The sequence below is a fragment of the Cucurbita pepo genome, chromosome 15 (assembly GCF_057944985.1).
Source record: "Cucurbita pepo subsp. pepo isolate OVF chromosome 15, ASM5794498v1, whole genome shotgun sequence".
Classification (NCBI taxonomy): Eukaryota; Viridiplantae; Streptophyta; class Magnoliopsida; order Cucurbitales; family Cucurbitaceae; genus Cucurbita; species Cucurbita pepo.
In genome coordinates this window covers 8,259,150-8,282,672 of record NC_141812.1, presented here as the reverse complement: position 1 = coordinate 8,282,672, position 23,523 = coordinate 8,259,150, and the positions used below count along the sequence as shown (strand labels likewise).

Below are 23,523 nucleotides of genomic sequence, written 5' to 3'. Positions count from 1 at the left end.
AAGTTTCTATCTATATGAATTTTAAAAATAGTCTAATAACTCATTATAATTCTAATAACTAATTAGACATAACAATTTAATTATTTATTTTTAATTACGACAATTTTTTTAGTCATAAAATTTTAAAAAACTGACTTTTTAGAATAAAATATAAATAAATAAATAGAAAATAAAAAATAAAAAACCGAAGATTTTGTTATATTATTCGGTGTAGCATAAATTTCAGAACCTCGTTTACAGCGAGTTTAAAAGTATCCGTCGGAGAAAAAGCATACAAAATCTCCAACGATCCCAGAATTCAGAAACCCGGCAATCGAATTCCGCCCTTTTTCTTTCTCAACATCTCCTTCTCTCTCTGATTCAATCAATTCGATCCTTCATCGTTGCAAGGTGGAGATGCGGTTCTTCAGGAAGATTGCAGGAATTCTAGGGCTTTCCAAGGACGATGCTCACGACGTCAAGCACGAAGATGAAGACGTTGATTCCGATAATCAGGCTCGGCGGGGCTTTAGCGTCCCAGCTCAGGTCGCTGTCAATCGTCCGCAACCCGGTCCTGTTCTTCTTCCCTCTACTTCACGTGATGGTGGAGTTCAGGTCCATTCTATTATCAGTTTTTTTTTTTTTCTCTCTTTTAATTTTCGCATGACTGCTGGATTGTGCTTTCCGTTGTTTCATGAATTAATTTGGCAATTCATCCTATAAGGCGAGTCTAATGGTCGAGGTCAGCGGATTTATTTCCATAGTTCAAACCCGTTAGTTACGTCGAAAATCTTTTGTCGTCATTGTTCGGAGTAGGTCACTATGAGTTTAAATTTATGTTCTGCTTCTAATACGCATGTTGATTATTGGATTTCCTATCTTTTTTTTTTGTCTGCGATTCAATGAAAATGGGTTCGTGCATTTTTTTATGTGAGCTCAGATATCTTTTGACCATAACTTTGTTTGAAATTAGGTTCTTTTGGAATTTATGAATGTTGCTAACACAGCCTCGTTAAAGTAAATGCTTATCAACTGTTCTTAATCTTTGTTATTCCCCCCCTCATGTTTTAACGATTGAAATGATTCATATCCAAAGTAAACTAGAAGACAACGAAATAGCGTTCGTCTAGTAAATACTTTTCTGCAGGGAGGATGCTAAACGATTAGAGCCATTTAAGTTTCTGATTTCAGCTGTTAAGAGCTTCTTTGTGATATTATTGTCTTGCCAATGATTAATGAATGTGATGGATATCAAGTATACGTGAGTGATGAGACATGTTAAATCAATGCGTTGTGAATACAATGCAGATAAGATACATAAGCAGCAATTAAGGGGAAAGAAAATTGAGCCAGGGAAGAGTTGAACTTGAGCAAACAACTCTGTTTCCATTTTATTGATTCTTGTCTCGAACGATAGTGTCAGTTCAAAGGGACTTTATTAAAAGTTAAACAAACACCGAATCCTACTCCGACTATCTACAAGGGCCTTTGTAACTAAGAAACTGCAACAGTCCACCACCGGTAGCAGATATTGTCCTTTCTGACTTCTTCTAAAAGTTTTTTAAAATGCGTCTGCTAGGGAGAGGTGTCCATACCCTTATAAAGAAGGATTCGTTCCCTTCTCCAACCGATGTGGTATCTCACATAAACCTACTAATACTATGTTTCCATGGAAAACGTAACCTAAAGTCAGTTTAAGTTTCAATTGGATTCCGGGGTTATAATCATTTACATTCTAAATAAGCTTGAAATTGGAATCAAAAGAATTAAAACCATAGCCAAACAAAATGACTTCCCGTTTAGTTTCTAAAATAAAGAGAAACCTTTTGATGCAAACTTAGGGTGTAGGCTATTTCTTCTCCATTCACCAGAGTGATCCGCCAATCGAAATCATAATCTGATCCATCTGTATCATTATATATATATATATATATATATGCACTGAGGGATCTTATTCTAATGAGACCTTAACTCTGCTTCATCTACATGATGGGTGATCTCGAGTCACGACATGGTTTCTAATATTTGCAAGTTTTCCTTCCATTGTACTCATTCAATGGTACTAGGACTTTTTACTGGTGAAATGAAATGATGGGTTTTTTTCATTTGCAAGATTACTATGATGGCGTGTTTCTTAATTTTGATATATTTTCGCACATTCAGGGTTTAACATGGTATGCTAAGCGCCTTCGAGTTGATGAAGATGGAGATGTAGCCGAACAGTTCCTGGATGAGGTCTTACCTGAGATACCAGCCAGTACTACAGACCATCACAAGGCGTTTCCTCGATTTCAGATAAATAATAGAAACAGACCAGCTAAAGTAGAGAAGCAGGTTATATTGCAGGAAGGTAAACTTCAACAGTGTATTGAACATCAAGGTAGATTGCTATTGGTATGAAGGGGAAAAAAAACCTGAGAAAACTGATCCCTTCACGCATTCGTGTCCAAGGTTCGATATTTTAAGTTTATTTGCACATGATGGTCAAGTTATGAGGATGATCTGTGTCGGTTTTGATGACGAGAAAGCTTCGCATACAGTACCGAAGCTTGCATCAACTTTATTAAGGAGTCTACATTAGAGGCTTAGATACCCGGTTCTTTCTCAAGCGTTATGGTTGTGCTGCTGATCATTGAACCCTAAAGGTGGAGGAGGTAAAAGAGAAACAGAAATGGCCACTAACACACTAACCATTTGAATCTGCAGCTTTAAGTTGTTTAATCTGTCTTGTTCTTCACTTGTTCTTCACTTGTTCTTCACCTGTTCTTCACTTGTCATAGGGTTGCATTTCATGGATAGTCCTCTAGGTATTAGTTGTATGAATTGTATGATTTTTTTAGTATAGTGAGCTCAGATGGGTGTGGTGTGAATTCAAAATTCACTAGAATGTTTATTATGTGTGTTAAAACCATTCAAAGTTAATGATTTGATTCCATTTTTATTTCCAGTTTTCTTGATATTACACTCCATTGTTTTCGTTTTTTCTTTTGAAGTACCAAAGATTCAAACTTTGAACTCGAGCGGAGTATATGTTAATTGAGTTATGCTTATATTGTAGTTTGTATTAGGTGGTTTGATACTTTCATTCCTTCCCAATACCTCCCGATCCAAAATTATTTCCCGTTTTCTTGATACTGCACTACATTGTTTTCTTTTTTCTTTTGTAGTACCAAAGATTCGAACTTTGAACTCGAGCGGAGTATATGTTAATTGAGTTATGTTTATATTGTAGTTTGTATTAGGTCATTTGATACTTTCATTCCTTCCGATACCTCTCAAGTAAAATTCCAAATTGGATCCAAAATTATTTCCAATTTTCTTGGTGCTGCATTCCATTGTTCTCGTTTTTTCTTTTGAAGTATCGAAGATTCGAACTTTGAACTCGAGTGGAGTATATGTTAATTGAGTTATGCTTATATTGTAGTTTGTATTAAGTCGTTTGATACTTTCACTCCTTCCCGATACCTCCTCCCAAGGAAAATTTCAAATTGGATCCAAAATTGACGGGTTAGTGTGCGCTTATTCATGTGGTTATACACTCTTCGAATTGGAATCTATTTTATGAAAGATCATGTCTTTCGAGCATTGATAGGTCTCTAAAAGATTACACAAAATCTGTGCACGAATCTATGCAAACAGGGTTAAAAGCGGTAGATAGCCTAGTTCCTTTCAAACACAGTAAACTCGGATAGGTGAAGGATTGAATGAATTTATTCGACTGTCAAGCTGCTAATGAATTGATTCAAACACAGTAAGGGATAGGTTCAGTAGTTCAATCCCCTAAACCTCTACAACTCGGTTTCATAATTCCATTGCCTGCCCCTGGTAAAACTATTTTACGGTCGGTTCTCTTTGCTTTTCTTTCCCTTCAACCCTAGTAAACAAAGAAAGCCTCAACTCCTTATGAATGAGACGAATTTGAACGAGTTTCTGGTAGTAGATTCATAATAAAAAAAAGTAATTATGATTGTTCTTGAAGAAATCTACCACTCGAATGGCCCAATTGTTGAGTAGTTACTTCAAAGTATTTATGATTGTTCTCGAAGAAATCTGCGGGCGGAAGTATTTAACTAAATTTAAATTTGAAAATTTAGAATTCATTATCAATACAATAAAAATTATTATTTTTCCAAATTAAAAGAAACCTCTTATACTTGAAGAACTTATTCTAAATTAAGTTTTATAGTTAGAAAAACATTTGACTATGAAAGTCAACTAAATCAACGGTTGATAATGGTTCCTACAAATTCTTGGAATAGATTGTACAACAGCATATAACTGCTTCTCTTCCTCTTCCTTTGTTATTCTCTGATTACGTTATCTCATCACTGCACACAACTGAAACTCACTCGCCGGAGCTTCAAAAATCAACCTCACCAATGGACGTTCTTCTTCCCTGCACTTCCTTCCGTTCTGTAAATTTGAAGCCAAATTCCTTCCGAAGATTCGTCTCGACAAATCGAAACGGTCGATTCTCTGACATCTTGAAATGTCGCCGAAAAACGACGTCATCTGAGCTTCAGGCAGCTGTCGGCGTCGCAGTCCAGACCGACAGCGGTTCTCCTTCGATTCCCACTCATAAGGTCACCGTTCACGATAGAGAGAGAGGCGTTGTTCATGAGTTCGTTGTTCCTGAGGTACGGCGCCATTTTCACTTTGCTCTTGTAGAAATGGAACGAACATAAGTCCTTTTTCTTTTTATTTAATTTTTATTGCGTCGATGAGATTGTTTTCGCCTTTTGAATGAGATTGTTTTCGCCTTTTGAATGAGATTTCAACTTTGTAGATCGATTTAACGCGTTTCTCCTTGTTTTACATATTGTTGTGATCTGTCTTTGAAGAGTATAAATTGATTTGAGTTTGGGAATTCGAAGTTCTGAACTCTCTTTTTATTTCTAGTGTGTGCCAGTAGATGTTCTCTTATTGTTTAACGGTAATGACTTATGAGGCGCGGGTAATCGATTAAAAAATTGCAGGATCAGTACATATTACACACTGCCGAAGCTCAGAGCATATCTCTTCCTTTTGCTTGCAGGCACGGTATTGTTCCCTAATTCACCAATTATTGATGAACTTTGTCGTGTTTATAATTTATGTCAATGAGTAATACCATTGATCATAGAAAGTATGGGCGTTGTATCAGTAATTTCACTTGTTTGCTAGTGATCTTTGTCACTTGAAAGCTGAAATTTGTCATAAAAATTGTAGTTACTTCTGAAGATTGTGGATTTATGAACCCATAGACTTATTTTGGTAAGCATAGGCATCAAAATGGGATTCTAATGCGTGACGTTTTCGATAAATTAGCGCCATGATTCGAACAAAGTACACACATCCGTAGAAAATCTAACCATAGTTTTGATACATTTTAATGAATGTAACTGTACCTTCATGGTCACTCTGTGTAAGAAACCCAAATAACAGAATGGTTTACGACCAGATAAAAATCATTTACATTGAAAAAGTAGAACTAAACATTTTCCCCTGCCCTTCTTTTGACTGGTACTTCCTGCAAAGAAGCCATTTTATGATTCCTTTCGATCCCCATTGTTGGTTCATATGCCATATTCTGAAAATATTTGTTTCATCACAGGCTGTTGCACTAGTTGTGCTGTTCGAATAAAATCAGGCCAAATTAGACAGCCAGAAGCCCTTGGAATATCTGCTGAGTTGAAATCAAAGGCAATTTGTTTTACTTATTTCTGGACTTATTATTGTTTTTTGTTTTGGGAATAAATTTCTACCAAATGAAGAAGATGCTGTCGTACTTTAATGTTTTCCATTCAGAAATCACATGATTTCTATGTTGAATTTTCTTAAATATGAATTGATTCATTTTCTGGGGAAAAGCCATGAAGCAAAATCTGAGATTATGCATTGTGATGCTTTAGTAAACTAAAACTGGTACTCATTCTAGATATGAATTTTGGGTTTGTTAATCTTAGTTTTTGACCAGGTGAGCATGGCAAAGTTATTTAGTATAGGTATGTCTAGGTATGGTTGAAGCAACTGCTGCTCATTGAGGATGAGAATAACGTAGTTGAGTTTGTATTCTACAGGTTACAGGTTAGGAAAATGAAGAATAATCAAGACCTGGTCCTAGAATGCTTCTATTATTATGATTATTATTATTTAGTTGGATGAGTGGATTATAGCTACGTTTAAGCAACAAGTAGTTGTTAGGAATCACGACCCTCCGCAATGGTATGGTATTATCCACTTTGAGCACTTTGAGCATAAGCTCTCATGACATCGTTTTTGGCTTCTCCAAAAGGTCTCGTACCAATGAGTGGATTATAACTCAGGATCATTCTCTAAATTAGCCATCGTAGGATTCCCTTCCAATAATCCTCAACCGTAGCTATATGAATTATTCTCTTAAGAGTTACTTCTTTAAAGAACTTATTTGTCATGGTTGAACATGGTTAGAACTGGAGTAGTGCCAATGCAGGTCTCGCTTACCGGATTAGTAGTTTTTTTTTGGCACAATTTATAGAAAAGGATAAAAGAAGAAGAATACCGCAAATCATATATCTAATCATCTCATTTAAATGCATTTCCGATTGAAATTCGTTATTGTGCTCCAAACTGCAGGGATATGCACTTCTTTGCGTAGGTTTCCCAACCTCAGATGTTGAAGTAGAAACACAAGATGAGGATGAGGTATGGTTTCAAATTTCAATTTGAGAAATGAAGCAAATTTCTTTAGTTTTATAATTACAAGCTTGATAAGTCTATTTTCCCCTCGTAACTCTCTCAGTGAGCCAAATTTACGTTAACCAATCATTGATACTAAAGTTGGAATTGGTTAAATCAAAAGTTCTGTCTGTCTGGCCTAATTTTATATGTTGGGCATTTTGGAGTCCTATGATCATTTTTCATGCAGCGATTCTCGTGATGGAGGAATGGATGGGGTCATCGTTCCAAAACTCGAAGTCAAAATGTGAAAATGTTTGATAAAATGTTGCTCTGTTTGAGACTTTCTCTTTAAACAATCCCCTACGCATGCAGGTATATTGGCTTCAATTTGGAAGATACTTCGCTCGGGGGCCAATTGTAAGTTCTTTACTTTTAAATCTATATCAAAGTCTAGTGGGAGATGATAAAAGTAAATCTAAATTATCTTTGTTACAAGTTGTTTTAAACGATTTATTAAACTGTCCAGGAGAGAGATGACTATGCTCTAGAGTTGGCCATGGCTGATGAATAAACTAAACTATTGATCCTGGAGGATCCATGGACAGAGACATGAATGTACGAATCCTGTAGAGGAGCATTACTCTGCTCAAACCCTTCATCTTCTTTCTTTATCTGTATGGTTTATGACTGTTAATATCATAGGAGGAGAATATATTAGAATTACTTGACATTCTCTTTTATCACTAACCCTTCTCTTTATCCTGTTTGATGGGAAGTTTGTGTACTTCTTGAACACTAAAAATGAAGGCAGTTTATTTTGGAGGAATGCAAATACTTTTGATGGGGGGAGGGTTTAGTTTTAGAACCTGAATTGAAATAGCCAGGTTATATTCTGATTAATGTGTTCTTCATGGCATTGATCATGTTCCAATTAGAAATTGAGGATCAAGTTCATACTTTAGTCCTAGAGTTTTCGGATTTGATTCATCGGATTTGATTCAGGGTGGTATATGTACTCTTAAAATATTTACTTTTATCCGTGTCAAAATGGTCACTTTTAAAAAATACCAAGACCAGACGAACATTTTGGAAGTAGAGAGACCAAAATAAACATTTTAGATGTACACGAAAAAAAAATGAACCATATAAGAACCTGAAAACAGTGCTCTTGCTCGTCTCTCTCCTACTTATTGATTAGGGCAAGTCACTCAAATCCCTTGGCACTTATTCCTCTTTTCTTTTATAAAAATTCTAGAGTTCATGCGTTTTTTCGGAAACGCAAGTAGCTTGTCAAGCTAAAATCAAAGAGTTCCCTCACTTCAAAAGATATGTATTAGATGACATACTGATAGATCTATTTGTTCGATCTACAGGTAAAAACTCGGCTAATTTCATTGAACAAAATGATAAACTACTAGAACTCCTGAAATTATTGATCTAAAAGTTGTCTAATTGAAGTTGTTTGAGCTTGTATGATGGGGGGAAGCTTCTGTTGTTCATATTATTTGTGTTTGGTCATTCTTCTGTTTTCTTAGGTCAATGTCAGGCTGAAGAGCTTCAAGATAAAGAGGGAAAATCAAAGGGAAATCAGATTCCCATTTGAACAAACTCTTTGCTATTCAATAATTCAGGTCCCCCACTGCTTACCCAACTGGTTATAATGTTACATCTTCAAATCTGTGGTTGCTATTGCAAGATAACCTTGTTTTGTCTCCACTTTTGCCTCCTTCACATGTATGATTATGATCTTTTGTATGTGAACGATGATGACTTGTAGCATACTGTTCCGTTCTAATCAAAATATATTGTTGTATGTTACCATATCAAACCATCTATTTTGAGTAAAAGATCGAGTTTTTTCGAAACAAGTTGGGTTTCTGAAGATATTTGTGTCAAGGTTGTTTCCCTTGTTTGATACTAAAAGACATGATATGGTCTGAAGACGATCTAGCCTCCGAGATCTGTATCAGCTAGGATGAATTGTGCTCGAGGATTACGAGATCTTGATTGTTTCCCTCGTACTCAATGAGCTAGCTAGAAATAAATGGAGGAGGACCCCCTCCAGCCAATTTTCTGGTCAAATTAGATGAAAAGGACTATAATTTAGCTGAGAGAAACAAGAACTTTAAAATAGGCTTCAATACCTATCCATTCATTGGATGAAAGACATATATACATCGTGAAAGGTTTAGATATTATTTTGGTCTCGATACTTTCGGTTCATTTTGGAGGAAGGTTTGAAGGGTAGACATTGAACTAATTTGTGGGACAGGCAGTTTTGTTGGAGCATCAACAAGTACTGATCTGCTTAAAATTTGAAGGCAAACTATTGGACAATCACAGTGTGAAGATAGTGATCATTGTGTTATTATCTTCCCTATGTTCGTAGCTCTCCGAGCATACTCAACGCGTCATCGGGACCCCCTTTGTTACTTACTTTCTGGTCTAGTCCATGACGTTTTTTATCCAATGGGTTTCAAACTCAGGAAGGCTCACGTGTCGGTTTAAGTTAAAATGTAACAATTTTGGATTCCATAGGGTAGGAATCTGTGAGATCTCACATCGGTTGGAGAGGGGAATAAAGCATTCCTTTTAAGGGTGTAGAAATCTCTCCCTAGTAGATACATTTTAAAACCTTGAGGGAAAGCTCGGAAGGGAAAGTTCAAATAAGATAATATCTGTTAGCGGTGGGCTTGGGTTGTTACAAAGGGTAACAAAGTCAGACATCAAGCAATGGAGCCTCGAAGGAGGGTGGATTGGGGAGTCCCACATCGATTGGAGAAGGGAACGAGTGCCAGCAAAAACGCTGAGCCTCGAAGGGGGGTGAATTATGAGATCCCACATCGGTTGGAGAGGAGAACGAAACATTCTTTATATAAGTATGAAAACCTCTCCCTAACAGACGCGTTTTAAAAACCTTGAGGGGAAGCCTGAAAAGAAAAACCCAAAAAAGACAATATCTGCTAACGGTGGACTTGGACCATTACAGAATCGAAATTTAAAAGAGTTGAAGAATGGATGTTGTTTAAATTCAAAGGTTGCAGTTTAGTCATATCCTCTATCTATCTCTCTTTTGGTCCCAACTAAACAAGACTCACATGTATCAGGTCATTATGCAGTGATAACGAAGCAAGCAATTGACATCTCAAAAAGCTGATATCTGATATAAACCTTCTTGTGCAGTTCACAAAGAGAGGGTAAAAATTACACTCAGCTTAGTATAGAAAGTTGTCTGATACCATATATATTCTTTCCCCCCCAAGGAGGCCAAAACTACTTAAATCATACAAACATCATTCAAGCACTATGAAGACGAAAAAAGCAAACATTTAAAGTTCACACACAGAAATAAAGCTCTATACAAGTGAATACGAAAAAGAACCTCCGCTCGTTGAGTCGGACAAACACCGTGTAGACCGTTACGAATATTGCAAAGCCGCAGTTGTCGAATTTGGGACAACCATGTTTATGGTAACTTTAGCTATTAAGCTTTTTGATCGATCGCACTTGTTGTCATCTACAATGAAAGACATTAATAGTGTGAGGTACTACTACTAGAATGGACGGATTCTCTTCAGATTCGAGTAAGAAACGACAATGGAAATATAGAACTATCAAAGCTCTGTTGGTGTGTTCTGAGCTTTCAGATGATGCTTAAACTGATGAAACTAACAGTAATTCAATAGAATGAAAGTTTTATACTTACACCAATTGATGTCACAAAATTGCATACTGCACATTTCACTGAGCGTGCTCCATACTGATACATCAGTAGCATCCTGCAGTTCCCGCAGCTAACGTGTGCCACCTGATTTGCTGTAACGGTATACATTCGACGCTTAATGCACAGGAGTCGTGTCTTAAACCAAGGTTTGCATCCCCAAACAATCATCAGAAGAACGGATTCGAATATATGTTCTTAGTGAACAGAGAATGCTGATATTCATGATGGGAGCTAGCTAGGAAGGAGTTGTTCTAGGCAGCCAAAGAAATTTACCAAGATTTGTAGAATCACTCTCGAAACTAGTTAGATTTCCATACCTTCCAAAGCTAAGTTGACGGTGTGGCAACAAGAGCATTGAACGCTCGTGGCGCCGCGGATGTACATGAGAAGAGTATGGCAGCCTCCACACACCAATTGTGCCATTTCTGTGCCTGTTTTACAGCATAAAGTAACTAATACTTCCAATATTTCTTGCAGATGGTGAAAAAGAAGAGGAAGAACAGATATACCAGGAGGTGGAACGGCAGTGACTGCATTACAGACTGCACAGCAAACAGAGGTTGCCCCAACAGGATAAAGTAAAAGGTTTCTACATCCTGAGCACACAAGCTGGCTCTGTGTGGCTAATGACCAACAAAATCCACATTTCAAACACTGATCTATGAAAACACACACAAACACATAGAAAATCCAAACTAAGCCTGAAAACTTGAGCCATTCTTGCAGGGTTTCTCATAACCAATTTGGCTATGGATATGCTACCTCAAACAGTGGGGCTGAGGTCCATTGAATGGGAAAATCAATAGATTTCCCACTCGGAAAGTTGAAAAATGGCAAACTGTAACAGCCCAAGCCCACCGCTAGCAGATATTATCTTCTTTGGGCTTTCACTTTAAAACGCGTCTACTAGGGGGAGGTTTCCACACCCTTATAAAGGTTTTAATAAAGAGTGATCCGTTCTCCTCCCCAACCGACGTGGGATCTCACACAAACCAAATATATTCCTCAGCAACCAAACAATAATGTAAAGCTTTGAAACAGAGTGAATACCATTAGCAGGCTGTGAATAAGGTGCTGGAGGTGTTGGATATGGTGCAAGAGGAACCGGTGGCATTTTGCAGCTTGATAGAGGAAAAATCTTCCCTATTTCTCTCTTTCTCTTCCAACCCACCTCTTAAAACCTCACTGCCTCAGCAACAAACAATACCAGCTACTCTCCCATGGAAACAAGAATCTAGATATGAGCCTGATGAACAAATTCACAGAAAACCCTTAAACAAGAACAGATTAGAAACAAAATTACATCATGGGTTGGGTTGAAATTTGGATTGAAATGAAGCAAAACCCACAAAACAGAGTAAAGAACTATAATGTATGATTATTGAAGAAGATATGGAACAAACCAAATAAAGAGAAACCCAACAAGAAAGCTTGAAAAGGCAATGGAAGAAGTGGGGCAGATTCATAGAGTTGCAACTTGCAGAGGATAGAGTGAGGGAGAGAGAGAGAGAGAGAGAGAGAGAGAAAAAGGGGTTTATGTAAAAAAAACTCGAGAGATTTGACAAAGTAACCAAGCAAGAATGAGAGAGCCAAAAGGATGATTATGAAGAGAGGTGCTAGTTTAACCTGTCATTATCGATTCTTTTTGTATTCCAAACTTGTTTCCAATGGCTGCTCTGAATCCACATAGCTGCGGGGGGGTTTGGGGTTGAAGAGGAGGGGCTGCTCCGCCGATCAACCCCACTCATGAGCACTGATTTATGGATCGAATCGAGGGTTGTTAAGAGGTGGAGAGGCAGGCGGATGGATGGTAAGAAGAAGAAGATGAAAGGGGGTATTGTTAAGAATTGGGTTAATTTTTGAAGTTTGGTGATGAAGGCGTTGGGAACATGTGAGTGTGGGGGCGAAGGGCCACACGCTCCTCTCTATTGGGATACACTGATGGCTGTTGAGGAGCCGCGTCACACACACCCCCCCCCCCCCCCCCCCCCCCCCCCCCCCTCTCTCTCTCTCCATTTTACTTTTTTATTATTATTATTATTATTATTTTGCTATATTATTAAAAATATAACATTTTGGAGACTATATTTTCCAAGTGTATTCCAAATTAAATAGACTTTTTAATTTAATTTCTTGGATGTATTTAATTTTTTTTTTACAACTTTTAACTTTGATTCAAGGATATCTTAAATTAATAAATAAATAAATAAATTCTAAATAGTAAATATTTTATTTAAAAAATATTAAACTTCAAAAATATTTTTATTATTAATATTAATAGTAATATTTAAAAATTTAAAGATAATTTATACCGTGTATGATAGACGATTTTTGTTCATAATTAATGGTAAGAACTTTTTTGCATTTTTTTTTTTAATGATATATATGGGGTGTTAATGCTATTTTTAAAATTTTATGGGTATTTATGAAACAAAATACTAATGGTACCTGATTGAACTAAAAAAAATGTGTAAATAAGTAAGCAGTAACCTTGACATTAACGACCAGTGCACCCTCCACTGTGCGCATAATCCGGTGCAAAAGTACTCTCCCATAAACCGTACCCTATAGAGTACACGTACCTCGTAAGAACACCCATTACACATAAAAACACAAACACACTCATAAACCCCCTTCGGCATTGGCGCACAGTGGATGGTGCCCTACTAAACTGATCGTATCTCTGTAAAGTAAGTAAGCAAAACGTGTACTCTATAGGGTACGGTTTATGGGAGAGTTAATAAAACTTTTTAAACAAAATACAAACGGTTTTCATATAAAAATAACGGCAATGATTTTTTTTTAAAAAAAATTTGAAAGTATTAATGAAACTTTTGAAAGTTCACGGAGTATTTTTATTAATTTAACATAATATTTATCCAACTCACTTGGTTTTGCTTTTGGTTCTTTAAAAGGCTACATTACAATCGAGCTATGATCTTTCTTTTAGCTGTTGTGGTCTATGACTTCTTTATTCGACACTCAAGATTCTACTAACATGGGTAAGTTAGAGGCATAACTCTTATATCACTTGTTAGCGACAACATATCTCTATAATTATATGATATAGTCCACTTTGAATATACGTTCTCATAACTTTATTTTTGTTCCCTTAAAAATAACAATTATATTTTTTTTGGGTCCAAAATTTAATAAATCTTATTTATTTATAATTCCATTCAATAAAATTATTGAATAAATATGAGTGAGAAAAAAAAAAGGTAAAGGTGGAGAAATTAGAAAGAGAGAGGGCCATTAAATTATACTTTTGTTGGCTTTTTTTTTTTTTTTTTTTTTTTTTTTATTTTTTTATTTATTTTTTTTTTACATAGTGATAAGATAAGGAATCACTGCAAGGGGAGTAAGATTCGGATTACCTTGTTGATCGAATATCTCAAGGCAAGAACACTTGATTGAGATTCGAATTACTCCACAAGTAAGATCGATCATGTCTAGCTTGAATGATTCTTGTTGATCAAATATCTCAAACACTTGTTTGATATTCGAATCACTCCACAAGTAAGATTGATCATGTCGAGCTTGAATGATTCTACATGCAACCTAAACTACGTAGAATTGCAAAAAACTTAGTCATTGGCTAAAGAAAGCACAAATGCTCCTTTTATATATATTTTCCAAGTCTCCTTACAAATACAACATACATGGCTTTATATACCCTAAAAAATGAAACTATTAAAGGCATTCCAAGAGTTGTAACACTCATACTTTATGACCATAATTAGCCATTATGTAAATGTAACCTAAATTAAATAAAAAGTCTTAAAATACATTAATGAAATACAATAACTCTAAATTACTCTCAATTGTAATCTACACAAAGTTTATAATATGAAGCTTCTTTCTTCTTCAGTGTAACATGAATTGAAATATGTTTTGATAAGTTCAACAATATTTTCTTCACATATTCATTGAAGTATATTGTATGATTGATGTCTCTTGGTTCATATCACATCTTTTTTTTTTAAGTGTACGGAATTTAATAAGGTTATGTAACGACCCAATATACCAGATAAAAAAATTATAAGAATTACGAAATGCATGATATAAGAAAAAAAATATTGAGTACAGGTTTGTACGGATGATTTCAAGTGTATATAATAACAGAATGGTTAAAAAGTATGTTGTAATATTAAAATTTGAATTTTTAGAAATTAGGTTGGTATATATATGTGTTTGCTTATGAAATTAGGATTTTCTTAATTTTTTTTTTTATAAAGATTATATTAAAAAATGAGAATTTTAAGTATTTTTTTTTTAAATAATAAATGGGAAAAAATTTTCTGTGGGGAACGGATCTTAGCAAATTTCCTGCATGGAATCCCTGCTTCGATTCCTACAAAATAAATGGAGAATTTTGCAAGGATAGAGAATGAAATAGGTGTGGACGAATCGATCTTCGTCCCTGCCCTACCTCGTGGACATCTTTAGGTTAGATAGGGTCACTATTATGGGTCAGACAGTTTAGATATTGGCGTGGACGAATCAGGTGCAGTTTTGAGCTAGCAGGATGAGTCGGAGTGGACCGTCGGTCTCATGCACCCGTTGCACCTTTGAATCCAGATTGAAGCAGCCACACAGATTCATTTTTCGTTTTTCTAAAGCTAAGGCGTGGTCTCACTAGAACTCAACATTTGTCACCACCTTGCTAACTACGCTCGTCCTTTTTTCGCCTGCCACGTGTCTTGTGAGATCTCACATCGGTTGGTGAGGGGATTGAAACATTCCTTGAGAGTAAACCCATAATAGAAAGTCCAAAAAAAGACAATATCTGCTACGATGGACTTTGACAAATGGTATTAGAACCAGACATCGGGCAGTGTGTCAGCGAGAACGAAACATCGAAAAGACGATATGACATTCTAGTCCAAAGTTGTTCCAAAATATAAATCTTGACGTATAACTCCACTTTTTAGTCTGATTCTAAACTCGTGAGAGAAAACAAAACACAATAAAGCCGACCATGCGGTGAAGCCAAGTGTTATAGAGAATCGAATGCACTAAACACGAGCCGACCATGCGGTGAAGCCAAACTCAAATGGACATTGCTCCATAAGCTATTGTGACAAAGTCAAAACACAATAAAGCTAAACACGCAACAAAGTTGTGTACTAAATTATGAAACTAGTGACATGCCAAAGCTAATCGAGAAATTCTTACGAGAGCAGTCGAGTCAAGCTTGACTTTTGTAGTCGGCAGTTAGGGCTTTCGATTTTTCTCCCTTTTTAAAATTTTCGAAACGGTTACACTAACAATTTCTTCCTACCCAATTTTTCTCACAAACTTTTCATTACGAAGATCGACCTTTTTCGTGAAAAACAGAAAGCGTACGATTTAGAGAATAAAAGAAAAGTATTTCGAAAGAGGAGCATGGACATGGACATGAAAGAAGCAATTTGTGAAGCAAAAACAAAGTTGAGTAGAAATTCCAAAGAAGGGTTTGATGTGAAAGAACTATATCAAGTTTTGTTGAATCAAATGTGTACAAACATGGACCATTTGAAAACTACATTCACTTTGAATTCTCACTTTAAACACTTTGGCCTTATTCTTTCCCTCAATTTCAATCTACTTTGTACCCAACTCGAACTCGACATGTACCATTTTTTTTCAAAGTTCAGACTTTTTGCCTGAAAAAACGCTCGATTTTATTTTGTTTTGGGAACAAAGTAAATTCAATAGGTAAAATGATGTTGCCCGTTTGATGAACTTGTTTCCGTTCAAGATAATAGAGACACTCTTTATACTATTTCTTTCTAAAGTTGTAAGCGCTTGGATTTGAATTTAAAATTGATTTTAATATTTGCAGGTCTGGACAATTCATTCTTAGCCACGGAACTCTTTTATTTTGGAATTGATAGGTTTACAAGAAACATGACCGTAGATAGTAGACACGAGAATCTAGTTCTGCAAAAGGTTGTAGCTAACAAGAAAGTGTCGTTGATTTTATCACATCATTAGGCCACTTCGAAACATATATTATTGAAGAAAACTTGTTGAATAACTTGTCTCACATCCTTTGAACGTTGTTAAGATGGCTCATGATTTTACGTTCTAACTCTTTCTAGGAGACTTTAAACTTTCATATCACATTGTTACAATGCTCGTGATTCTATGTTTTAACACTGTTATGATGCACATGATTTTACGTTATAACCCTATTTTGGAGACTTTAAACTTTTATATCATATTGTTACGGTGCACGTGATTTTACGTTTTAACCCTATCTAGGAAACTTTAAACTTTCATGTCACATTGTTACGATGCACGTGATTTTCGTTTGCACTCTACCTTCATATCACACTGTTACGATGCTCGTGATTTTACGTTCTAACTCTACCTTGGAGACTTTAAACTTTCATATCATATTGTTACGATATACACGATTTTACATTTTAACCCTCCTTAGAAGACTTTAAACTTTCATATCACACTATTACGATGCACACGATTTTACGTTCTAACCCTACGTAGGAGACTTTAAACTTTCATATCACACTGTTATACGATGCATGTGATTTTACGTGTTCATCCTATCTAAGAAACTTTGAACTTTCATATCACACTGTTACAATGCACGTGATTTTACGTTTTCACCCTATCTAAGAAACTTTGAACTTTCATATCACACTGTTACGAAGCACGTGATTTTACGTTTTCACCCTATCTAAGAAACTTTAAACTTTCATATCACACTGATGCACGTGATTTACGTTTTCACCCTATCTAAGAAACTTTAAACTTTCATAGCATACTGTTACGATGCACGTGATTTTACAGTTTCAACCTATCTAAGAAACTTTGAACTTTCATATCACATTGTTACGATGCACATGATTTTACATTTTCACCCCATCTAAGAAACTTTAAACTTTCATATCACACTATTACGATGCACACGATTTTACGTTCTAACCCTACGTAGGAGACTTTAAACTTTCATATCACACTGTTATACGATGCATGTGATTTTACGTGTTCATCCTATCTAAGAAACTTTGAACTTTCATATCATACTGTTACAATGCACGTGATTTTACGTTTTCACCCTATCTAAGAAACTTTGAACTTTCATATCACACTGTTACGAAGCACGTGATTTTACGTTTTCACCCTATCTAAGAAACTTTAAACTTTCATATCACACTGATGCACGTGATTTACGTTTTCACCCTATCTAAGAAACTTTAAACTTTCATAGCATACTGTTACGATGCACGTGATTTTACATTTTCAACCTATCTAAGAAACTTTGAACTTTCATATCACATTGTTACGATGCACATGATTTTACATTTTCACCCCATCTAAGAAACTTTAAACTTTCATATCACACTATTACGATACACGTGATTTTACGTTTTCACCCCATCTAAGAAACTTTAAACTTTCATACCACACTGTTACAATGCACGTGATTTTACGTTTTCACCCTATCTAAGAAACTTTGAACTTTCATATCACACTGTTACGAAGCACGTGATTTTACGTTTTCACCCTATCTAAGAAACTTTAAACTTTCATATCACACTGATGCACGTGATTTACGTTTTCACCCTATCTAAGAAACTTTAAACTTTCATAGCATACTGTTACGATGCACGTGATTTTACATTTTCAACCTATCTAAGAAACTTTGAACTTTCATATCACATTGTTACGATGCACATGATTTTACATTTTCACCCTATCTAAGAAACTTTGAACTTTCATATCACATTGTTACGATGCACATGATTTTACATTTTCACCCCATCTAAGAAACTTTAAACTTTCATATCACACTATTACGATACACGTGATTTTACGTTTTCACCCCATCTAAGAAACTTTAAACTTTCATACCACACTGTTACAATGCACGTGATTTTACGTTTTCACCCTATCTAAGAAACTTTAAACTTTCATATCACACTGTTACGATGCACGTGATTTTACGTGTTCACCCTATCTAAGAAACTTTGAACTTTCATATCACACTGTTACAAAGCACGTGATTTTACGTTTTCACTCTATCTAAGAAATTTTGAACTTTCATACCACACTGTTACAGATGCACGTAACTTTACACGTTCTACCTCGATTTAGGAGACTTTTAAACTTTCCTATTCTAGTTGGAAGAAAGAGACGATGAAGTTGGAATCAAACAAAATCAAAACTAAATATTGTTGATTTCCTCCATTGCATGAGATTGAAGATGAGAATGAATTTTAGATGGGCCTACACAACTCTCTAAGATCTACTTGATTTGACAACATAAGGTTGACTATTTTAATGATATTATGAGAATGTAACTATTTGTGTCCCTTTTCACATCATTCATATTCATATTTATTCATATTACTCAAATTAAATTATATCTTTAACCCAATCCATTTCTAAACAAAGACATCCACTTGTTGGCCTTATTTCAATCCTAAAGGATTTCATCTTATCAAAACACTAACCCACTTTTTCTCATCATTTTTGTGTTAATTAAAAACCATTTTTTGATGTCACAATCGATTTCAAATCATATTCGATAGCAAAATGTTTTATTTATGTTTTGAAAATAAAAAAATCCCATAAATGGTAAGACGCTCGATGTGCAAGTTTCAGCCAACTTTAGCCTAGAACTATTTAATAAATGTATTGTAGATAAGCGTTAGCTTAGCCGTAATTCATTGTCTCTTGATTGAATGTATAAGAACAGGTTAAATAAATTTGGCGTGATTAGAATTATCTCTATTATATCAAGATTTAATAGGGAAGGAGCCTAAATCGACCCCTTTTTTTATTTGATAAAAAAAAAAATAGTACAAAGAGATTAGACTCTTGGATGAGACTTAGCAGCTACCGGACACGCTCCTGGCCTATCTTGATTAAGACCAAACAAACAGAACTTATAAAAAATGGAGCCTAGTTTAAGGTGTCAAACAAATAAATGAGAATGGAAAAATGATGAATATCCACTAGTACGAATATATTGTTGATTTCCTCCGCTGCATGAGGTAAAGAGAGTCGTAGATTCGTAAGAAAGGAGAGGAGCGAAGCTGCTTTACGGTCTGTAGATGAGCCCTGAATTTTAAAACTATGAATAAAGGCTAACACACTCCTACCATCTTTCTAAAACAAGCGAAAAAGTTGCTCCTTTTTCCTCCTTTTTCAATAACAAAAATGGAAAGAAAGAATTACCAACTATTAGAATATTAGTAAAGGTGCTTTAGCCTATCTCTCAATATAGGAAGGGACATTTTCTTGCTTGTTAGCGCTCCCTAATTCATGGATTACTCGGTAAGTATGCAGCGCAGGCACAAGACCTTTGAATGCAAACAAAGAATAGCAGGTAACCCCGAAAGGCAAACTCAACCACATTTTAGGAGTTGGTTTTATTCATTTGGTATGATTTGGAAAAAGAGAGAACAAGACGAAAACTTTCCTTTTTATATGATATGAGAAGACGACAATCACTTCCTTATCGCAACCATAGGGGCAAAGCAGCTCGACAAAGAAGAGGGGGCTTGGGCACAAGTTCAACTTCTTTGATTAGGCTACCACTCGAGGCTTGGTTACTTGAACTACCCTTACTTTACGTACTCAGTGAAGATGAAAATGCAAGCTTTTTGGTGGGCGACTCAAGGCGGGAATCAAAGGTATGGGTTCAAGACTACTATCATTGTCCGAGAAATGCTCTTTCCTCTTGTAGACTCGAACATAGATCATGGTCGTTCTTAAACTTAGAAAGAAAAAAGAAGTTTGGATCAATTTTTGAAGCCCATTTGTTCCACCAAACTTTTGAAGCCCATTCCTCTTAGCAAGCATTTTGTGTTTTTATTGACATTTTGGTCGAGTCGTATAGCCTCAAAAACATGCTTATAATTGACATATACACCTCGTTCAATTTTCATAACCTATTTAACACAAAATTAAAAGCCCCAGAGACTCATTAAACAAGTTGATCATACATTTTGTTCGTTTTGGTTGGTTCGTTTGATAAAAGTCCTCTAGTGGCTACTTCAATCAAGTAGTCGGTTCGGTTCGATTCAATTTTTTTCGATCCAAATGTCCGTTTTGGCCCTGCTTACCAAACTCTAATCTTTCTTCAGTAAAACCATAACAACACTTGTGAAACTATCATTCATCCACTATACACACAAAAACAAGGTTCCTTTAGCCTTATTTTCAATGAAAAATCAACAAATCAAAGCTGTAATTCAGTAGATAACCTGTGATTAGGCGCATCACTTGTTTTGGAGCAACATAATGAACAAAACCATAACCAAAACCCCTTCTCCTCTGTTGCCTCAGATTTTAAGTCCCCTTTTTCCACTGCATCAGCCATGAACTTCACAACAGCCTGACATAAACAAACTTCAAATTTGAATGATGGATTAATTATAACTTCAAAACTGATGTGTTTTTGCTTTACCTGAGCACCCAATTCAATAACTTCTCTTGGTGGTTCTTCTAATGGCGTTTCATCCGCTTGGAGAACTCTCAATTTCGATAAGAACCTGAAAGACTCCGGCAGGAATCGTATCTGGTCTGCACTTATGTCAAGCTCCTCGAGCATCTCCAGGTTCCCGATCGATCTCGGTAACGCTGTCAGGTCAGCAAAGTTCTTGCCGACGTTCAGCTTTTGGAGGCTAACAGCGAAACACAGATTTTCGGGGATCGTTTTCAGTTCGTTGAAGCTAATGTCTAGTTCCCTTAACTTGGGGAGATTTCCTATTGTTGTGGGAAGTCCTCTGATTCTATTGTAATGCAGGGTGAGAATCTCTAAGGATTCGAGCTTTCCGATTGCCTCGGGAAGAGATTTTATCTCGTTAAAGTCAAGTCGTAGCTCGACAAGTGACGAACATGATCCGATTGTGTAAGGTAAGTCCTCGAGCTCATTGGTTTCTACGTTTAACATCTTTAAACTAGTCAATGATCCAACGATTTCTGGTAAATGGGCAAAAAGGTTCGAACTCAAGTTGAGAGAAATAAGGTTTTTCAGGTTCCCAAAAGAAGCTGGCAGTGATTTTAGCCTGTTTGCGTGCAGGTCGACGACGGTGAGGTTTACAAGCTCCCCGAACGTGCCGGGAAGGTTTATTAATTGGTTGGAGTGAATGACAAACTTAGTTAACAATCTAAGGCTACTTAGTTCTGGTGGAAGTGCCATGATTTTGTTTTCTGATAGGTCTAATTCAACAAGAACAGATAACTTCCCAATGGAAATTGGAAGAAATTCCATATTATCCATCAACTTTCCCTTCAGATTCAGAACAGTTAACCCACTTTTAGCAATGTTTTCAATAAGATCAGCAACTTTCATTAAACTCAGTTTTTCAGTTTCTCCTTCACCTTCAACACAGATTAACAATACAAACTTAATAAGACAATGAAAAGAGATGGATAAGAAGTGAAGCTATTGAACTTTTCGAATCCATGGGAAACAAGTTCTATCCAAAACAAAGTTATGTCAACAGCATGTTTACGAAAGTTTGAACTTTATTCTACTGTAACAAGAGCAGATATTGTCCGCTTTGGCCCGTTACGTATCGCCGTCAGCCTCACGGTTTTTAAAACGCGTTTGTTAGGGAGAGGTTTCCACACCCTTATAAGGAATGTTTTGTTTCCCTCTCCAACTGATGTGGGATCTCACAATCCACCCCCTTGGAGGCCTAGCGTCCACGCTGGCACACTGCCCGGTGTCTGGCTCTAATACCATTTGTAAGAGTCCAAACCTTCAAGCCCATTGCTAGCAGATATTGTCTACTTTGGCCTGTTACGTATTACCGTCAACCTCACGGTTTTTAACACATGTCCGTTAGGAATAGGTTTCCACACCCTTATAAGGAATGTTTCGTTCCCCTCTCCAACCAATTGTGATATCTCACAATCCACCCCTTTGGGGTCCAGTAAGGACGCAGGCACATCGCCCGATGTTTGATTCTAATATCATTTGTAATAGCCCAAGCCCACCGCTTGCAAATATTGTCCGTTTTGGCTCATTACGTATCGCCGTCAGCCTCACGGTTTTGTAAACGCATCTGTTAGGAAGAGGTTTTCACACCCTTACAAAGAATACTTCGTTCCCCTCTCCAACCTATGTGGGATCTCACAACTACACTCTCTTCTATTCTATCAAATCATCTCTTCAAATATCAATCAACTAAAAAGTCGGGGCAAATTTTCTTATCCATCTAGTTGATTAAACTTCAGTAGCAACCTATGGATCAGGATTCAGACCTCAAATCAAAGCTAAACCTCCCAAATCACAAAGGAAATAGAGTACTATCACAACTTCATGAATCAAACTAAGATCAAATGCTAATTAATTACAGAGAACTTCATATCACAGAAAGATAATGGAAGAATGAATGAAAATCAACAGAGAGAGAGTTCGAAATCTACCTGAAGAAGATAATGGAGGAATGAATGAAGAATTCTGAACCAAATCCTTATTTCCATTGCTTTCAAATTCTTCATCTCCCCTGTTCTTCTCAAAATTTTGATCACTGATTACCGTCTCCTTTGCAATTTTCTCAACTGGATCACTCAAATTCAGAGACCTATGGCCCTGAGAATCGCCAGAAACCAAATCCGAAGCTCTCAGAATAAGTTCATCGAAGGTTTTCAGCATCTTATCGATCTCAATCAAACGAACGGCCTCTCGCCGCTGTTCATGGCTCTCGAACAACACCATCATCTTCCTCATCTGCTGCAAAATGGAGAAGAGCTCTTCAGGGACATTTTGAGGGACTTCCTGCTTTGAAATTTCCCCCAATTTGAAATCCTCGTCGTTCTGAACAGTATTGAGAATCGCCACGGCTGCTTCGACCTCTTCTATGGAGGGTCTGGCCGGAAGTGATCGGAAAATTCTAGTGATTTCGTTGACAGTGTCTATGACGGGAGATGGAAGTGGGTTTTGCTTGAAGGTCGCATCCATGGCGATTGGGGCTTCCAATTTGTAATTTGATATGAACTTTCAATTCACAATTCATTTCTTGATGTATATACTCATTAATAAAAATGCACTCCAATATATCATCAGTAATTTATGAGATGCTCTCCATCCATCTCTTCCAACATGATCATATTACCTACTCCTCGTTTTTTTGAAGAGTGGAGACTATCTTCACAAATCAATACGAGTACTTTCAAGATGTTTTGTTTTCACTCACATAGTAGAAAATTTC

General features: G+C 36.3%; 4 protein-coding genes across 7 annotated transcripts; 2 read left to right on the top strand and 2 right to left on the bottom strand.

Moving 5' to 3' along the window:
* The first annotated feature begins 218 nt into the window (after positions 1-218).
* LOC111811132 (uncharacterized) lies at positions 219-2,926 on the top strand. Its single transcript, XM_023697872.2, has 2 exons — positions 219-594; positions 2,143-2,926. Exons 1-2 carry the CDS (start codon positions 397-399, stop codon positions 2,377-2,379), a joined length of 435 nt encoding a protein of 144 aa, XP_023553640.1. The 5' UTR covers positions 219-396; the 3' UTR covers positions 2,380-2,926.
* Positions 2,927-4,287: 1,361 nt separating this feature from the next.
* On the top strand, positions 4,288-8,486 carry LOC111776305 (ferredoxin C 2, chloroplastic). Of its 3 annotated transcripts, none has more exons than XM_087117993.1 (7): positions 4,288-4,616; positions 4,956-5,019; positions 5,573-5,661; positions 6,574-6,642; positions 6,991-7,035; positions 7,145-7,233; positions 8,165-8,486. In XM_087117993.1, the coding sequence occupies exons 1-6, from the start codon at positions 4,359-4,361 to the stop codon at positions 7,187-7,189; spliced, it is 570 nt and encodes a 189-aa protein (XP_086974119.1). In that variant the 5' UTR covers positions 4,288-4,358; the 3' UTR covers positions 7,190-7,233; positions 8,165-8,486. The 3 variants fall into 3 exon arrangements, with proteins under 3 accessions (XP_086974119.1, XP_023511496.1, XP_023511495.1); XM_023655728.2 differs by having other exon boundaries at positions 8,154-8,486; XM_023655727.2 differs by lacking the exon at positions 8,165-8,486 and having other exon boundaries at positions 7,145-7,450.
* Positions 8,487-9,755: 1,269 nt separating this feature from the next.
* Positions 9,756-12,153, bottom strand: LOC111811156 (protein LOL1). 2 transcript variants are annotated; one of them, XM_087117994.1, is made up of 6 exons: positions 11,969-12,153; positions 11,393-11,588; positions 10,852-10,965; positions 10,660-10,773; positions 10,325-10,434; positions 9,756-10,135 (listed from the first exon to the last, which is right to left on the bottom strand). In XM_087117994.1, exons 2-6 carry the CDS (start codon positions 11,454-11,456, stop codon positions 10,103-10,105), a joined length of 435 nt encoding a protein of 144 aa, XP_086974120.1. In that variant the 5' UTR covers positions 11,457-11,588; positions 11,969-12,153; the 3' UTR covers positions 9,756-10,102. The 2 variants fall into 2 exon arrangements, with proteins under 2 accessions (XP_086974120.1, XP_023553673.1); XM_023697905.2 differs by lacking the exon at positions 11,969-12,153 and adding an exon at positions 11,746-11,956.
* Positions 12,154-20,445: 8,292 nt separating this feature from the next.
* LOC111776297 (plant intracellular Ras-group-related LRR protein 5) lies at positions 20,446-23,338 on the bottom strand. The gene is made up of 3 exons (XM_023655719.2): positions 22,739-23,338; positions 20,769-21,685; positions 20,446-20,696 (listed from the first exon to the last, which is right to left on the bottom strand). The coding sequence occupies exons 1-3, from the start codon at positions 23,271-23,273 to the stop codon at positions 20,541-20,543; spliced, it is 1,608 nt and encodes a 535-aa protein (XP_023511487.2). The 5' UTR covers positions 23,274-23,338; the 3' UTR covers positions 20,446-20,540.
* Between the last annotated feature and the right edge of the window lie 185 nt (positions 23,339-23,523).

What these genes read in the sequence shown, in the direction of transcription:
- LOC111811132 (XM_023697872.2), top strand. Translation starts at nt 397, where the DNA reads ATGCGGTTCTTCAGGAAGATTGCAGGAATTCTAGGGCTTTCCAAGGAC. An exon ending in CACGTGATGGTGGAGTTCAG is followed by an intron (nt 595 to 2,142) that starts GTCCATTCTATT and finishes TCGCACATTCAG; the next exon opens with GGTTTAACATGGTATGCTAA.
- LOC111776305 (XM_087117993.1), top strand. Translation starts at nt 4,359, where the DNA reads ATGGACGTTCTTCTTCCCTGCACTTCCTTCCGTTCTGTAAATTTGAAG. An exon ending in ATGAGTTCGTTGTTCCTGAG is followed by an intron (nt 4,617 to 4,955) that starts GTACGGCGCCAT and finishes AAAAAATTGCAG; the next exon opens with GATCAGTACATATTACACAC. An exon ending in CTGCTGAGTTGAAATCAAAG is followed by an intron (nt 5,662 to 6,573) that starts GCAATTTGTTTT and finishes TCCAAACTGCAG; the next exon opens with GGATATGCACTTCTTTGCGT.
- LOC111811156 (XM_087117994.1), bottom strand. Translation starts at nt 11,456, where the DNA reads ATGCCACCGGTTCCTCTTGCACCATATCCAACACCTCCAGCACCTTAT. An exon ending in CGTCAACTTAGCTTTGGAAG is followed by an intron (nt 10,435 to 10,659) that starts GTATGGAAATCT and finishes ATACCGTTACAG; the next exon opens with CAAATCAGGTGGCACACGTT. An exon ending in ATTTTGTGACATCAATTGGT is followed by an intron (nt 10,136 to 10,324) that starts GTAAGTATAAAA and finishes CTTTCATTGTAG; the next exon opens with ATGACAACAAGTGCGATCGA.
- LOC111776297 (XM_023655719.2), bottom strand. Translation starts at nt 23,273, where the DNA reads ATGGATGCGACCTTCAAGCAAAACCCACTTCCATCTCCCGTCATAGAC. An exon ending in TCCTCCATTATCTTCTTCAG is followed by an intron (nt 21,686 to 22,738) that starts GTAGATTTCGAA and finishes TCTGTGTTGAAG; the next exon opens with GTGAAGGAGAAACTGAAAAA. An exon ending in TTATTGAATTGGGTGCTCAG is followed by an intron (nt 20,697 to 20,768) that starts GTAAAGCAAAAA and finishes TGTTTATGTCAG; the next exon opens with GCTGTTGTGAAGTTCATGGC.